The 17424-nt window shown below is 55.4% G+C and overlaps 1 protein-coding gene across 3 annotated transcripts in view; it reads right to left on the bottom strand.

The window, feature by feature from the left end:
* Positions 1-2539: 2539 nt before the first annotated feature.
* Positions 2540-17424, bottom strand: part of MAPK4 (mitogen-activated protein kinase 4) — a 48060-nt gene continuing 33175 nt past the window's right edge. For all 3 annotated transcript variants that reach the window (XM_088054505.1, XM_088054504.1, XM_088054503.1), the window contains exons 4-7: positions 14664-14808; positions 10093-10254; positions 7895-8096; positions 2540-6244 (exon numbers count right to left, since the gene is read on the bottom strand). In XM_088054505.1, the coding sequence (XP_087910631.1) occupies positions 5557-6244; positions 7895-8096; positions 10093-10254; positions 14664-14808 (1197 nt within the window). In that variant the 3' untranslated portion in view covers positions 2540-5556. The remainder of the gene's footprint in view (positions 6245-7894; positions 8097-10092; positions 10255-14663; positions 14809-17424) is intronic.

The following is a 17424-nucleotide window of genomic DNA, read 5'->3' as shown; positions in this document are numbered from 1 at the left end:
GGGTCCTCTCTTTACTCTATCCGGCCTCTCGCCATGGGGCTGAGGAGAGAAACTTCAGTAACCATGGTAACCTGACGCCAGGTAAACAGTTTGGAGAAAGAAGCTGGGGGTGGGGGGAGAATCACAACTAAAAGATGAGAAAAGATACATTTCAGGCTATCAACTACAACAGGGGGAGAAGATGTGTCTGGCTTTGTGATGAGAAGGAAAGATGGAGCTGTGAGGTTGGGAACAAACCTTCCCAGTCTGGAGTCCTGATCCGGGGCTGTCTGGGTGTTGAGCACGGGAGGCACGTGTGATGATGTGCACACACACACAGGCGAGCTCTGCTGTGCCTGCCTGAGTCCAGCTCACACACAACCTCCTCTCGCCTTTCCCCTCCTAAACTCTGCAGTGTTTTAGGGAAGGACTTACCTGGATCACTCCAGCTGCCCGTGGGCGCAGGGATTTGCAGAGCACAGGCAGTACACTTGGGGCTGAAGGCGCTTTCTTGTCCTCCTTCACGTTTCTGCTCACTGGGGAGATGTCACCGCTTCTGGATCCTGGCGTGGGCAGCCCCCGGGAGCAGCAGCACGGAGCTGGGGTGCTGGGGACTCCTCACTGAGCACCCCTGCTGGCACCAGGGCTGAAAGGGTGGCCAGCAGGGCTCAGGGACAGGCAGCACACATACCCCAAAGCCAGTATTTCGTCACTGAATTGCCGCCCTGCCACCCGTTTCACCCCATCCGTGTGACACTAACCCAGCCCTTCGCTCCGGGAGCGCTGCTGGCTCCATCCCCAGCCCTGCTCACACCCAGATGTTGCTGGCCCTGCAGCTGGAGCTCCCCTTGACACAGGAGCTGGCCAGTTCAGCTGTTCCACTGGCCCCCACTTCCCTCCTGAGATGCCTGGCTGACTAACAGAAGTGTCCCAGGAGTTTGAAACCTCTGGTAGGCACAAACGCTTCATGCAATGCTGACATACACAGCAATTAACTCTATTTTCCACAACAGCCTGTGCTATCAAAGATGTCCTTGGGTGTATTCTCTCCAAAGCCTCATAAAAATTCATGCAAACTTCCTAAAACACCTCATTTTCACTGCAACACTAATGAAAGCAACCATCCAGAGATCCTTCTGCTACACTTTATTCCATCACAGCCCAAGACCAGGCAGAGTAAGATCCTGGGTGAAAAGGTTGCATTTTTTTTTTTTTTTAGGACGGAATCTCTTAATTTTAATAGATAAAAACCTACTCTGAACTTAGCAATATGACTGTTATAAACCAGCTTCCCCAGCGCCCAGATGGCTGTTTAAAACACCGGGGTGAGCACAGCTTCGGAAAGTGAAGATGCACTTTGAGAGAACTGCATTCACCCGAATATTGTGCTGCTTCAAAAACAAACCCTGCCTTTCAAAATGTCAAAGGCAACAATTCACAAGCAAACACCATATGGTGCATTTGTTCTCTTCAGTTCCTCTCACAACCAGCTGAAAAAGAAGGAACATTTCAGAGCTGAAATGTCTGCTTGCCACACTGTACAGCGAGCTCTCAGGAACCGTAGATGGTGGCACAAAATTGCTGACAGGGACAGGATGGATCATCTGCAGTCCAGTCTCCAAAAAGCCCACTTGTAGAACTCACTGCCTTCTGGTTTTACTCTGGGATCTGGGTGGGATTTGCACAGGAAAAACCTCCCAGGATGTCCCCAAAGCCCCTTTTAAAAGTGTTTTTTTACCGTAGAGCTCTGAAGATCTGGCTAGCACAGCTCTGCGATGGTGTAACAGCTGCTGAGCCCCAGCGTGATTAAAAATAAACTGCAGTAAAAAAAGCCACTTACTGGTGGCTGAGGAAAAACAATCACTGGGGCAGCAACAGAACTGTTGGAGGCATCTTTTTGACTTTTAAAGGAGTTTTTAAATCACCTTCCTGATGGGCTCCCAGGCTTCAGCTCGTGGCCAGTGTGGAAGGGCAGGTCCTTGCAAGGAGCTGCCAGGAGCAGCTCCTGCAGTTTCAGGGAGGGATTTTCCTGCTCCCTCTGTTGCTGTTTTTGGATAAAAAGCTGGGGCCCACATCTCCAAATCCAGGGTGTGCCCCTGTCCCTCGGGGCCCACCGCACAGCGTCCTCAGCAACAGCAGGGCTCCCGTGTCTGTGCCTTCTGCAAATTCACCTCAACACCCAGTGGGTGTCCCTGCACTGAAATGATTCCCCAAACCCCACAAAGTGCAGGTGAAGACAAAGCCTAAATTCGCTCCCCACGACCCTGAGTGCTCAGGCAGCCTGAACCTGCCACAACAAGGCTGGGTGAAAAGCGGCCCAGCACCAAGTAACCCCAGAAGGCAAATATTCCTGTGATGCAGGCCTTCATGTTCACTCTTAAAGGTCTTTTCCAACCTGAATGAATTCTATGATTTGCAGAAGAAACCACTACTGGAGTAAAGACTTCACAATAAAAATAATTACCATTTATAAAATAATTACACACTGCTACGCAAGGAAGGCTCAGGCCTTACACTTTATTTCTGTAAATGAGAGACAGATCTGGCTTGTGATCAGCTAAGCACACTCAGGTAACAAATTAAAGCCATCCCTCTTATCCCCTTTTCCCAGCACGTGATGCTGAGGTTTTAGAACAACATTAAATAAAAGCTCACCAAGCGAGATGAGAAATCCGGAGTGGCGGCAATGCGCTCTGTCTGTGTGTTACACAGTCAATTCCACACTTTAATCGGGGGCCCCCCCGACAACACTCAAAAGCAAAACTGTTTCTTTCATGGCCATAATAAATACTCCTGCTGGTCTGTGAAGAAGAAGTAACAGCCCATGGGAAATGGCTTCTGGTGTCAGGGACGTGGCCACCGGTGCCTGGTGAGGAGAGCGCTGGGGCGGCTTGAGCAGGCTGGGCTCTCCTGTTCACCCCACGGTGGCCCAGGGCTGTTCTGTCCATCAGGAGAGGTTCAGAGTTCCAGGGCTGTTCTGTCCACCAGGAGAGGTTCAGAGTTCCAGGGCTGTTCTGTCCATCAGGAGAGGTTCAGAGTTCCAGGGCTGTTCCATCAGGAGAGGTTCAGAGTTCCAGGGCTGTTCTGTCCACCAGGAGAGGTTCAGAGTTCCAGGGCTGTTCTGTCCATCAGGAGAGGTTCAGAGTTCCAGGGCTGTTCTGTCCATCAGGAGAGGTTCAGAGTTCCAGGGCTGTTCTGTCAGGAGAGGTTCAGAGTTCCGGGGCTGTTCTGTCCACCAGGAGAGGTTCAGAGTTCCAGGGCTGTTCTGTCCATCAGGAGAGGTTCAGAGTTCCAGGGCTGTTCTGTCCATCAGGAGAGGTTCAGAGTTCCAGGGCTGTTCTGTCCATCAGGAGAGGTTCAGAGTTCCAGGGCTGTTCTGTCAGGAGAGGTTCAGAGTTCCAGGGCTGTTCTGTCAGGAGAGGTTCAGAGTTCCAGGGCTGTTCTGTCAGGAGAGATTCAGAGTCCTCTGTCACCCTGCTGCTCTCATCCCGTGGGTCCGAGCTGTGCTGGCTCCCCGGCGCCTGACCGTGAGCTGCGTGCGACGCCGCTGCCTCTCGCACTGGAGAGCACTGCCAGCTCCTGGGACAGCCCCTGTGACACAGCTGAGGCTCCTGCACCTTCTCCTCCCCTGGCATGGCCTGCCCCTAGCCCGGCAGTCCCTCTCCAGCCTCTGCCTGGCGAGGCCAAGCGGGACAGCGAGCCGCGGGCCGGCTGGATCTGCTCCAGCAGGCGCAGGGCCGGCTCCTTCCCCGCCACCAGTAAAAGTGCTGAGCTTTCGCTGAGGTATATCAATCATCTGCAACACGCCAGGAACCAAACCTCCGCTTCCATCTCATTCCCCTTTCTAAACCGCTCTGGGGGACGTCCAAACGCTCAAAGCTGGGACTGGAGACAAACGGCTTTGCCCTTCCGAGGCCTTCTCCGTCAGCTTGGCCTTCCAAACGCCTTCTCCGCCCCTGCACCTGGACTTGCACGCTGTCCCACCCACGCAGCCTCATGCCAGCGCCGCTCTTCAGCTGGAGCAGTGGCGTTTCCATCACCCTGGTGTGAGATCTTCACAGTAAGAATGCGTTTTTGGGCTTGTCGAGGCCTGCTCCCAGGTCCCAGAAAGAACAGAAACCAGGGCTAGCACAGCAAACTCCGCTGTTAGTTACGTGAGCCTCACACTAGTCCTCTTCACATCTCAGAGCATTTAGCTTGTTAGAAGGGTGGAAATAATTCATATGGCAGCAGTCAAATGTGGGCCTTGCAGCACTAAACACAGCAGTTTTTCTTTTACAAATGCAAGCGGCGCCGCTGCGCCGGACGGCGCGCGGCAGGATGGCGAGGAAAGCAGAGACTGTCTCGTATGGCACTATTTACAGACCTCCCGTTAAAAAGCTGCCGAGTTGCATTGAATATAAGCATAGAACGTTTCTTCCATATACAAACTCTCGTTAGCCGATTGATTATTAAGGTGCTCAGAAGTGTGGCTGGAAACAGAAATTACAGTAGATCAGTTGCGTCTTCGTCTATTTACACGCAGTTTCCCGCTGACACCAGCGTCCTCCGCAGGAGCTGGGAGCAAAGCAGCCAGTTTCGAACCTAGTGCCACGGGAACTGTTGTTCTCTCCACGAGATCTTTGTCAGAAGGAAAACCAGGAGCAGTTTGGTTCCCTTTTCCAGCAGCGGGTGCCCTGGCTGAGTCCGTGTGGCGGGCGGTGCCGGGCAGCATCGCGGCGCGGGACACGCCGCTCCCCGCTCTCAGCGCCCGTCCTCCTCCTCGCCTGTCCGGGGCAGGACTCGCAGCACCAGGCTGTCACGCTGACACGCATCACGCGGGCCCTCCTAAGTGCTCGGAAAGCTCAGATCCCCGTGCATCCCCTGCTGCACCCCGTGCAACAGAAGGGAAGATTTTGGCGTGAGAAACCACGAACCAGCAAAATGCACTTAGCAAAAATTTTGTCTTGTCTTCAGAAAAAAGTAAAACAAATCCCCAACGGCACACTGTAGGTCAAATTTCTTCCCCATTAACATTCTCAGAGGGTTGTTTTTCTGTCTGATGGCCGAACTCTGCCTCTGGTTCCGTTCTCTGCTGGCTGGTGGCTGGCACCACTTCATTCCACACCTGTGCTCACACAGGCGCCTCAGAGGGGCTCAAAACTCAGCGTTTTGGGAACCTGTCCAACCAGGAGGGTGTCTGACCGTACTGAAAATGCTAATTTTGTCCTTGTCGTTTCAAGTTGCTATAGAAAAGGAAAGGAAGCCGATTTGACTGCTGTTTGCAAACCTACCATGTACAGTCATTTTTCCCCTCGTACATTTTAAGTTTCAAACAGGTCCCAGAGATCGCAAGGCAAGGTTGTTAAGGCAGTGTAAGAAACTCGGTATTCCACTCGCACCTCTCGATCCCCTTAGAAGCACTTCTAAGGCATCAAAAGGGGCGTGCGGTTTGTGCTGGCCTTTTCCGAAAAAGGCATTTGGTACAGCGTGAGAAGGGGATGCTCAGTGGCACTGGGAAGCCGCTCGGCCCCGGGCAGCGGCCGCACCACCCCAGAGGAAGAGGGAGGAGCGGCGGGGCTGCGGGGCGCGGGTTCCTCACCACCGCTCCTTCTGGAACGCCTCTGCCTGCACCATGTCCCCGGGGTGCTCGGAGATGCAGGCCCCGTTGATCTCGTTGAGCTTGTTGTCTGGAAGATCCTCGGGTTTTGTGCAAAGTTTCAGCGCCCTGGAGATGAAGACGTCCAAGTCAAACTCGGGGTCGGTCTCGCTGCTCACCTGGGCGGGCTCCTGGTGGAGGCGGTGAGGAGAGGAGGGCAGGCTGCGCTCCTGCATCTCCGGGAGAGAGCCGGGGCACTCCAGCCCCACCTGCGTGCTCTTCACCCACTGGGCAATCTCCAGAAAGAGGTTGGACGGCTCCTCCTCCAGCGACAGCTCAGCGGGAGGGGCGATGGTGGCCCTTTTCCAGTGGGATAAATCCAAGATTAGCTTGGGCTCTGAGTAGTGGTGGGGCTTGCTGTCCCTCCACAGCAATTTGTCCAAGTAGGAGGGTGATCCCACTTTGTAATCACACGATTTCCCGCAGTCGGCATCAAAGACTCGGTCCATGGAGGAGTGGGACAGCTCCAAGAACCTCTCCGAGCTGCTCTGCGAGTATTTCCGCGGGTCGACCTGCGCTTCCTCCGCGGTGGGCTCGGAGCCGGCGCGAGGGTCGCGCTGGACCTCGTCCATGTCGTGCTGCTTGTCGTGCCTCCAGTCCAGGTCGGAGGAGAGGCTGATGTGGTACCTGCCAGAAACACGCTGCTGTTAGACACAGAGCACGGCCTTGCTGGCAGCCCAAACCAACCCCTGCCCTCCTGCCGGCTTCGCCTCTTGCTCGCTGATTTATTTATTGTCTTACTGGTAGCAGAGACAACCTTCCTGTCTGTTAAAATGGCAGGGGGTGGATGGTTTATCAAGAGCCTGAGGTGCAGCAATAAAAGCCCAACAACCAAAGCAAGAGGCCCCTTCCTTCAGATGTCCACCACCTCCCCTTCGCTCGGGACCTAAAGGAGATTAACACCATTAATAACCAATCTCAGCCCACAGACAGCTACCATGGTGTGAGTCCTTCCTGCTTGGTGACAGGACAGTGAAGGACATGTCTCAAACCCCACTGAGATGGGCATCACCAACCTGTCCTGATGTCAGGGACCAAGAGCACTCCTGAAGGGTCACCTGGTGATGGTTTCTCAAGCCAGCTGAAGCCCCTTGCAATTACCTGGCAGCTCCAGTTCCTAGACACCGTTCTCCCAGTGACACCCAATTTGCTGGCTCCTAACTGAGCTGCCTTTAAAACACGTTACCCCAGGCACTGGGGCTCTGCCACAGCCAAAAATCTGCTCTTCAGGTGTCCCTGAATCCTCTCCTGTCCCCCAAACAGCTGGCTGGTGCTGCAGAGTCTACAGCCCTGTATCAGGTGTCCCCAGCACATCTCTCAGCTCCTCGTGTCACACACAGAAAGCTGGCAGGGGAAAGGTGACAAGGTGGCCTCCAGCAGCCCAGTTGCTGCTTTGGGGCTATCCAGGGATGAACTGAAGACAGATATCCTGCTCCCAGCCTTCCTCCCCACCTGGCTGAGCCCTTCCAGCCTCCCCCTGATGCTTGCTCGCTCAGGCAAAGAGACTCATGGCAGTGGGGGCAAGGGGTTTCTCTAGGTGGTTTTTTCAGTCCTGGTGGAACCTAGGGGGTCGGAAAGGCGAGGAGATTTAGCTGCTGTGTGGAGAGGAACAGTGCTGCAGACGTCCTCAGCCAGCTCACCCCCCACAGCTGCAAGGAGCTCTACAGAAAACCAAACCTCATCAACTCTCAGCTGCTTGTTTTGTCCTGCCTGCTCCAGGGGTAATCACCCCGAATGTGAGAGAACTCAGCTCAAGGCTTTGAGCTCTTCTAAACTTCCAGTACGTCTTTCAGCAAACCATTTACACACCAACACAATTCAGGGTTTTTTACAAGACCCCCAGATCTGTGGCCTCTGGGGCTTACGCCCCTTGGAAAGTGATGAATTCAGCACGGCAAATCAGGCACAAGAATTACATTATTTTGTAACCTGCGTTATAGGGACAGAGGGCAGGGGGAAGGGCTGCAGTGCCACTTAAACCCAAATGAAATGGCGACCTAGGCTGTGAATAAAACCGGGAGTAGAAAGGTACGACTGGGATGTGCAGGCTTAGCTGCTGGTCCCCGTGGAATCCAAGAGGAGCCTCTGGGTGGCTCCCAGCCCATTCCTTGGGCTGGAACTACAGTGTGGCATGAAGAAGGAAAAGCAGGCATCTTTCATGGGTCTGGAACACGTGTGGTGGAATCCGGGCAAGAGCATGCCAGAGACTTACCAGCCCAGCTCTGCCTGAAGCGTTCAAGGCAGAATCTGCTCCCCAGCCCAGCCCTGGCACTGTACCTGTCCCAGTTGGACATCTGGCTCTGGTTGGCTTCCATCAGCAGGATGTCATCGATCTCATCCTCGATGCGGAACGGGTGCTGAGACACCGGCTCGTCCTCTGGGCAGGAGTAGGGGCTCATGTAGGGGTGCTGCAGCCCCATCTCGGCCGTTAATCGATCCATGGGGTTAAACGTCAGTATTTTCTCCAGAAAATCAATAGCTGCCAGGCAGAGACAAACAGGCTCACTGACTCCTCAGAAGCAGCTCACCCTGCCACGGTGAGCCCCGCGGAGCCCCCGCGACAAACCCCCTGAATTAAGGGGAGAGCTAAAGGCCACACCTCAGGCAGACCAACCCAGGCACCTGTGTCCCTGCTGCATTCCCCCTCGGGAATTCCCCTCTCGGGAGCTGGGAGCTTGCTGGGAGCATCCCTGCGGCCTCAGTGCCACCCCCTCCAGCAGGGCAGGGCAGGGCAGGGCAGGGCAAGGCAGGACAGGGCAGGGCAGGGCAGGGCAGGGCAGGGCTGGGCAGGGCTGGGCAGGACAGGGCAGGGCTGGGCAGGGCTGGGCAGGGCTGGGCAGAGCAGGGCAGGGCAGGGCAGGGCAGAACAGGGCAGGGCAGGGCAGGGCAGGGCAGGGCAGGGCAGGGCAGGGCAGGGCAGGGCAGGGCAGGGCAGGACAGGGCAGGGCAGGGCAGGGCAGGGCAGGGCAGGGCAGGGCAGGGCAGGGCTGGGCAGGGCTGGGCAGAGCAGCATCCTCACACCTGTGCAGGACAGCATGTGTGTCACACCCCCAGCTGTGTGCTGCACAGGGCAGAGATCTCACCCCAAAAGGAGCTTTGGGCAGTGCTGGGATTTGACTACACACTCTCAGGTCCATCCAACAAGCTCACTGCGTTTCAGACAACTGATTTCACATCTTAGGTACAACTGAAGCAGATTAGACTTACTGCAATTTTCAGAAGCCTTTGGCGTGACCAATGCTATGAAATTATCTTATCCATTAATATTCAAAGAATTCTGAGTGGCTAAAATAATTTCAGGAAACTGTGGTGCTTGAACTCTATCTATGATGACAGCAAATTTAAGGGCAATTAAACCTAAACGTAGAGGGTTTGCTGTGATGGCTTTGATGATTCCTATTACTGAGGTTATGTGAGAAGGTAAAATCCTGCCACTGAAGTTGTTGCTTATCCAGTTGATCCTTTCATGGGAAAGTCACTATGAGTTCAGGCAATAAAAACAGGAATAATGCCTTTCTTCAATACAGCTTTATACTGAAACCTTCAGGAACATCCCCACGAAATTGTGTGAACAGGGCAGTTTCTGCAGAGCCCCTCAGCAGACAGGATGGCCACACGTGCTGCTCAGACATTAACCAATTTCCCACTGTCTCCCTCCCCGAGATCACCTCGTTGCTCGGACTAATTAAATGGGATGGGATCAACAGCCCCGTAAGGCTGCCGGCTGCGGGCAGGGAGCGTGGCAGAACAACACCTTACAGGTGTGATTTGTGATGTGCTGCAGGTCACAGGGGCAGGAAAACAACAGTGAATTATCTGAGGGGTGTGGGTGACCTTTCTTCCCACAGCCATGGCAGGGAATAAATCGTCTCCTGCTTGCTGGAGGCCCACACGGCCCCTGGGTACCCCGATGGATATCGTGCTGCCAAGACCAGCAGACACCAGCTGAGCCTGGTCTCAACATCTTGCCAAAAGCAGGTGGCCAGTTTAACCCTCAGGAGGAGCTCAGGAGAGCAGCTGGTCAGTGCTCCTGTCTGTCACAACCATCCCAAGCTGGGATGCTCGTGAAGGAGAAGGAGTGCTGTACTGCACAGCCGTGTTCACAAGCACAGCAAGGGAACAAACGGGGCTCGAGGAGAACCTCTGGGCTGAATCCCTGCTCACAGCTCGGGGAGACACGCAGGAAGCCAGGGATAAACCTCTAAAGGGCCTTGGAAGAGAATTTCGCCCTTGGGAGCTACCTGTGAGCAAGCCACAGCACTGCGAGTGCTGTCCTGCAGCAGGGCCCGGGGACAGGCCACCTGCGAGGGGACAGCAGTGGGGACACCTGAGCTACAGCTGGGACCACCTGCCGCACACCCCCAGGTATCTGCAGCCCCTCCTGCAGCACCCAGGTCCTTGTGGACTCCAAGGGAGTGGCTCTGAGGACACGGCAGCCAGGAGAAGCCGCGCCAAGCCAGCGGCCACCACGGTACCTTCGCTGTCCACCTCGGGCAGCAGCTTGCGCAGCGGCTTCCGCACCTCCCAGGTGCTGTTGATGAACATGGGCATCACCTTCAGCAGCTCCTCCTTGTCCTCCTGGTGGATCACAGGGATTGTCTCCAGGATCAGCTGCATCTGCTCCAGCTCGTGGCCCCCTGAGCGGGAAGAAGACAGGCACTGAGGTGAGATACCGAGGATAAGTTGGGGTGGGTGTGTGGTGCTGTCAGCCCCAGGGGTCTCCAAACTCCAGCTTTAAAGGAATGCAGGTGTCCAGCCCCAAGAGGAGAGGTGTTTTCCACTGGCTGCTGGGCACCAAGTCATGGCTCTGGTGGTGCCAATCCCCCAGTGGCTGTGTGCCATTACACGTTTTTAATCCTTTTCCTTCAGGACATATTTGTCCATAGAAACCAAACCCCCGCTCAGGGCCGGCTGCCTGTCAGTGAGAGGAGCAGCAGAGCCCCTCGATAACGAGCGCTAATCCCACTCCTCAGCACTCTCCTGGATGTGACCAGGAGCTCCGTGGTGGATTTCCAGCCTCCCACGTGTGCTGGCAGGGACTCGGAGTTGTGCCAGTGATGTTCTGCTGGCCAGGAGGGCTGGTTAGAAACGCTCTGTCCTCAGAGGCAGGACCAGCCATTGGGGCAAGGAGCGGCCGGGGGCAGCCAAAACAACGGGGATTTTTGGGCTACCGAGTCCCTGCTGTCCCAGCCACGGATTTCAGGCTGCCCCAAGGGTGAGCAGCCCTGATCACCAAGGTCTGATCCACGACAAGAAGAGTCAGCCTCATTTATGGCCCAGCACTTCTGACCGGCCAGCAGGGCGTGTGGGGGGGCCACCTCACAGGGGATGGAGACCGCTCGCCCTGAGGCAACCCTGCTCCTGTGGGGGTCCCTGCTGTCCACAGCCCAGAGCTGGGCCAGCACGAGTTCTCCAGACCCACACCCATGGAGCTGACCCCCTGGGACAAGGGGAGGGACAATCATGGGTGCTGGGGAGCTGCCTTCTCCCGTCCTGGCCTCGCCAAGCCTGGTTCCATTCAGCCACGGCCACCTCCACGGCAGCTCTGGTGACACTGGCAGTGCACCTGGACAGCCCCAGGGCAAGGCTGACACCAGCCCAGCTGCTCACACCCAGGTCAATGGGACCGTACTGGGAGCCACTGGGAATGTGCTGGGGGGAACTGGGACCACACTGGGGGCAACTGGGGGCAAGTATGAGTGACTGGGGTCCTGCTGGGAAATACTGGCATCATACTGGGAGTGACTGAGACTATACTGGGGGCAGCTGGGAGAACTGGGAACACACTGGGCCAAAGTGGGAGAAACTGAGAACAACGGGGACGGTGCTGGGGGCAAATCATACCCTAATAGGGAATGACTCGGAGTGACTGGGCTTGTCCTGGGGTGCTGAGGAAACTGGAACCACACAGGGGGAGCAACTGGGCTCATGCTGGGAGCAGCCACTGCCAGCACCAGGACCCCCGAACCCCTATCCTGGCCATCCCACCCCTCCAGCCCCAGCACCGCCCACCAGGGTCCCGGGAATCCCAGGGGTTCCCCCCTCTCAGGGGTCAGGATTAACGTCCTGAGAGAAGACAAAGGGAAGGACGCCCTTCCCGTATCAACCCTGGGCAAATTAATTCACTTCCCTAGAGAAAAACTAATTTTAGGTCACTCAGAGCTTCACAGCGTGACTCCAGGGGAAACTAAAGGTATCTACCAGGAAATGAACACCTTGTTAGTCAGGATAATTCCCAAGCTGTGATCAAAATTACAGGGTGATAAAAGTCACAAAGGCTTTATGGCTTTTCCCTCAGCGCAGCTCCAGCCACGGCTGGCTGAAGAAGCCTGGCAGCCAGAAGATACCGTGTTCAGTCACACAAAGGAGCTGCTAATGCAGCGCTGGAAGCTTTGAATTATGGCTCTCAAGAATCCCCATTCTCTTCCATTATCCTCTATATATGGAATTCCCAGGGACCTTTTTCTGAAGGTATTACCTCCTGAAAAGGAAAACATGAACCACAGATGCTGTTGTCACCCAGGGAGAGAACAAGGAGCTCTGCACCATGTCTCTAAAAGAGAACCTTCTCCAGGCTTCAGCCAAGTCCCAGGAAGGCACCAAGCCCTGGGAGCAAGCCCTGATCCCACGGGAAAAGCCCCTGTGCTAGCCCTTGGTCACAGCCCCACTGGTGAGCCCCACGGAGATCTGCAAGGACAGACCTTTTCTCCTTTTTTACTCCTTTTCCCCATTTACTCCTGCTTCCACTGATGCTGCTCTCGGTGGGAAAGACACTGGAGGGAGCTGTGGCTGCTCAGGCACGGACACTCCTCCCCATTCCCCGTGCTGCTGCTGGGGAGCTCTCCGAAGGTCTGCGAGCCGGATTCCGGCAGCTGCAGCAGTGCTGAGCTGCTGTCAGCTTTGGGACAGCCATCTGCTGTGGCCTCCCGGGGCTCTGCCGGACCCAAATCCGCTCTGCCCCATGGGGAAGGGGCCTCTGGGAGGGGCTGGGGTCCGTTTCTGCTGCACATCCCACAATTTGTGCGGGAGAATGGAAGCAGTGAGTGACTCCTAACAACCAATCCTGAATTCACAGAGCACCCCGGACAGAGTCCCGAGTTAATTATATTGATTTATGCTAAAGCACTCGGTCTGAACTGCACGACACAGGCTGGAGGAGACACCCCGGGCAAGGCACTTGCTGCAGGGTTGCAGCTCTCCCTGAACCACACTGCTGCTCTTTCCCACGGGGCTCTGTGAAACCCGTCCTGCAGGGAGGGACGGGGCTGCAGCTGCCTGGGGTGAGCTCCTCCAGCCCAGCCAAGGGGAGAACAGCAGCAGAAAAGGTGAATCCACATTGCTGTGCGTGGATTTTAGCTGCTGCTGTGAGTTTTAGCTGCTCTGAGGGGCTGGGTTATATTCTGCTCCTCTCTGGGCAGCAGCAGGTGAAAGACACCTCGGGCACCCTGCCTGCTGCCGGGCTCCTGCCCTGGCCCTGCTCCGCCTGCTGGCACAGGAGGAGGCCAGGAAAACGGGGCAGGGGGCCAGAACCTCCCATGACAATGATGCAGTTTCAAAGCCACCCAAAAGGAGTTGATATTTTGAGTTTGGCTTTGATCCCCACCCATTAATCAAGCATCCTGCCAGCACCTGGGGAGTTATTAAGTGATTTCGCTGGGCTGGAGAGTGGAGAAGAAGGGATGCTCGCAGCGTGTGTCTGGCAGAGCCCAGCCCGTGAGTGCCAAATCCCACCTCTGATCTCTGCCTGCTGTGGAGAACCAGCCTGGGGAGGCTCCTGCGTGGCTGCTCTGGGGCATCTCACCCAGGCAGGGGACAGATGAACCCCACCCTGGGGTGGGTTGCATATGCCTCTGCATAGCCACAAAATGAGCTTAAAGCACCACCTCGGACACCTTGGTGCTGTCAGCCAGCATGGCTCACACCGTGGGACCCACAGAGAGCGAAAACAAGCCCCAGGCTGGGCTGAGAGAGGGCTCAAGCACAGTTTGAAAAGCCAGGAACGCTTGGGTGCTGTGCTGGGATGGCCGGGGGAGGACCTCGGCAAGCAACTCTGGTTTTGCTGATTGATGTGAGGAATGAGGGGAACGGAGACTGCAGCATCTCCCAGAGAGATCAGACAAGGCCCCACACCTGCAGGGACAAGTGGCACCTGGAGACGCCCCTGCTCCTAGAACGTATCCCAAGGAAACATCAGGAGCAGACAGGTTAAATGCACAGTTTTCAAAGCTGAAATCCCTGGACTGGAAAGTTTTGGTGAAATTGAGGACAAAGAGAAGGAAGGAAGGGGTGGCAATTTTAAAGATCGCTTCATAATGGTACTGACTGCTTATTTTTAAGCTTTCACAAAAGCTGCAAGCAGGAGTGGGGAGGGGGTGTCAGAGCAGCTGCAGCCAAGTCTGTGGAGCTCTGCGGTGCGCTATCTGTGAAGGAAACCTCCTCCTCCATTATTAACGGTCCTGGTTATTTATTTACACAACTCTGCCAACAGCTGCTCACAAAACACACTAAACCTTGTCATTCAGAGCACTGGCAGGCCATGGGGCTCTGCTGCACACCTCGGGAAGGGGAGCAGCTCCTGCAACAGGCAGGGGGCAGCTGCTTCGTCCCCCCACGAATGGCTCCATGTCCCAGCTCAGGAGGCTCAGCTTGGCTCCTGGCACAGCATTTTTGGGAACTTATTAAATACATTTTTTTCTTCTGAAGAACATCAGAGCTGAGCTTCAAATGCTGCATTGGTAACTCCTTGCTGTGCTTTTTGTTGTCATCTTTTCTTGCACTTCACCTTTGCAGCTGCAGCTCGTGCTTACAGGTAAATCCTAAAAATGGGTGGTGGCGTTCAAATGTTTCCCCTCAAAGAACAGAAACAGCTTGAAGACACCGACCACAATTCAAATCCACGGCATAGAGTACAAACCTCCTGGAACAGGGCACTGTTATCTCCTCTCCTTACACGGGGGAACTCCCTCTGCTGGGCTAGAAAGCCTCGGAATTGGCTAGCAAGGGAGGAGGGAGGGAAAAAGTGAAACAACAGGAGACAGAAACCTACCGGCAAAGAGCATCCTCCCAGTCAGCATCTCGGCCAGGATGCAGCCCGCTGCCCACATGTCAATGGCTTTGGTGTAGTTGTTGGGCGACAGGAGGAGACGGGGGGAGCGGTACCACTTTGTCACCAAGCCTTCGGACAGGTAACCCTGGAGGAGCAGAGAGAGACAGGGGCTGAGCAGGGACAGTGTGCAGCACAGCTCCATCCTGAGCAGAGACAGGGGCTGAGCAGGGACAGTGTGCAGCACAGCTCCATCCTGAGCAGAGACAGGGGCTGAGCAGGGACAGTGTGCAGCACAGCTCCATCCTGAGCAGAGACAGGGGCTGAGCAGGGACAGTGTGCAGCACAGCTCCATCCTGAGCAGAGACAGGGGCTGAGCAGGGACAGTGTGCAGCACAGCTCCTCCACCCGTCCCCGGTCACTCCTCACTGCGGCCCCACTGCTGGATACTGCAGGACATCCTGCCCCCCAGGCCTGTTCCCGTGCAGGCTGGGGCTGCTGGCCCTGCAGCTACAGGGACCTGGCAGACACCAGAGGCACCTCGGTGCTCCGCCAGGCACGGCGCTCGCTGCTTGTCACCAGGGTATTGCAGCACCTCCCGCAAAGGACAGATGGGTTCGGTAGCACAAATCTGCAGATCACACCTGCCTGAGCCATTCCAGGTCACCTCTGGAGGACCTGGAGGTGTCCTACAAATCCCAGTCCCCATTCATGTGAGACATCGTCCAGGAAAACAAAAGGGTTCGGGAGGATTGGCAGCGCAGTGCGGAAGGAAAGGCTCCTGTATCTGTCTGTGTAGGGAACAGAGCTGCCAGGGGCTCTCAGCCAAGACTCCGGAAAACAAGATGCCATGGGATAAGTGGGAAAGCCCTTCTGGGGAATACCTAGCTGATGCAGGGATGGGAAACCCTCTTCCTCCTGCACTGAGCCTGCGCCTTGCCTAATAAATCACCTCCCTCCCTTGTCAGTGGCTGCTGGGGCTTGGTGTGGCAAGGGGCACGCATCCTCACCCTCACCCTCACCCTCATCCTCATCCTCATCCTCATCCTCACCCTCATCCTCATCCTCACCCCAGTCCCAGTCTCACCCCAGTCCCACTCTCACCCCAGTCCCACTCTGCTCACACTGAGGATGGTGTTTGGGAGAAGCTCCCAGCAGCATCCGTGGGACAAAGGCCATCACCTCTCTGGAGCAGGGCCCTCCTGCTCCTGAGCTGACCCGGGAGATCCATCACCAGTGCCAAGTGTTCAGCAGCCCTGGCTGGAGCCAGGGGATGTGTCCCAGCCTAGAAACAGCCCTGGCACCACCAGGGACCCCCCAGTGCCACGCTGGGGCTGGCCATGGATGGTAATTGCACTGGGATAACACTGGAATATTCGCAAGTGGCCTTTTCTGTATTAAATATAACACATTAACAGAAGGAGGGAGATTGAAATGCGGCAGGAGCAGCAAAATAAAATTAAATTATAAAGCTGAATTGCATTTAAATGCCATGAAGCATTTGGAGAATGTCAAAATGCAATGACAGCATGAACACAGCTCACACAACAGCTTAGTTAAAAACTCCGTCCCTACCAATTTAGTTCCACGGACTGTTTGCAGCTGCAGCATACCTGGAGTTGTGCTGAGCAGCACTTCCTAGGATGCTGTAGGATGTGTCTCTCCACCTAAACACGACAGCAGCACCACAAACACCACAAGGCTGATCACACTCCTCTTCCCCCAGAGCAGGCTCTTGTGCCAATTCCCAAATGTGCGAGTCATCAAGCTTTTAATCATAAAGGGCTTGCTTTTAAAAGAACATTTTAATTTTGGCCTTCTCATGGTAAGTTGTAATGGAGACTGATTAGCTAAGAAGTTTCATTTGAGGCTGTTATATTTTTGCTAATGCTGCTCAACCAGAACCAGCACGAAAGCCCCCAGGCACTATCTGATCGAACCAACACTTCTCAGCTACTACAATTACTTCTGACAAAGGAGACGCTGTTTTTTTATTGGAGAATCCCACGAAAATAAACTCTGAGGGTGGTAATCCAGGGCAATTCTTAGCTGGAGCCATTTCTTCCCTCTCCCAGGAAAGGAGTGACACCCTCCTTACAGATTTAACGCTGTTCATGTGTTTCTCCTCTCTGACAGCAAGATGGATCTGAGCTCTCGGGGGTGTGTGCACCATGCAAGATGCATGAGCAATACACTGCAAATATCTGAGAGTCACCACAAGCCAAACATTTTCCTCCCCTCACATATTGGAGGAAATTCCCTGCAGAAAGGACACATCTTCGACCTTTCTGCTGCCATGTGTGGTTCCTGGTGGTGGTTAATTCTCACCGTGCTCCCCTCTCCTGCTGCCCACCCCCCCGTGTCTGACTGCCAGCTCCCCACTTCTGTCTGCTGGAAAACCTCGGGTTCCCCCTCCACACCCAGGAAGGACCCACGGAGAGAGAGGAAGAACCTGCAGCTGCTCTCCATCCCACCCTCTCGTGGTCCTCAGAGCTGGACCACCGCCTCCCAGGGCCTCCCACCGCCGAGCTCTGCGCTATCCCTGCCCTTTCTCTGCCCTTTCTCAGGGGCAGGATACAGGGAAGGAGAGGCTGGAGGTTTGGAAGTCAAACCTGGCTCGAGGTCCTCCCGTGGGCAGCACACAGATGTCTCGAGCAGCTGATACAGCCCCAGTGCCTTCCCCTGGCTAAAAACGTGGGCTAGATCCCTGATTTTAGGAAACACCCGCGTTCCTGAAGTGGCTGCAGCGCCGTGGACTGACAGG

This window comes from Pseudopodoces humilis, chromosome 4, assembly GCF_049639895.1.
Source record: "Pseudopodoces humilis isolate 2021_Gansu_Grassland_sample_001 chromosome 4, ASM4963989v1, whole genome shotgun sequence".
In the NCBI taxonomy this organism is placed as follows: Eukaryota; Metazoa; Chordata; class Aves; order Passeriformes; family Paridae; genus Pseudopodoces; species Pseudopodoces humilis.
The sequence above is the reverse complement of the archived record's forward strand: the minus strand, read 5'-3'. Positions and strand labels throughout refer to the sequence as shown.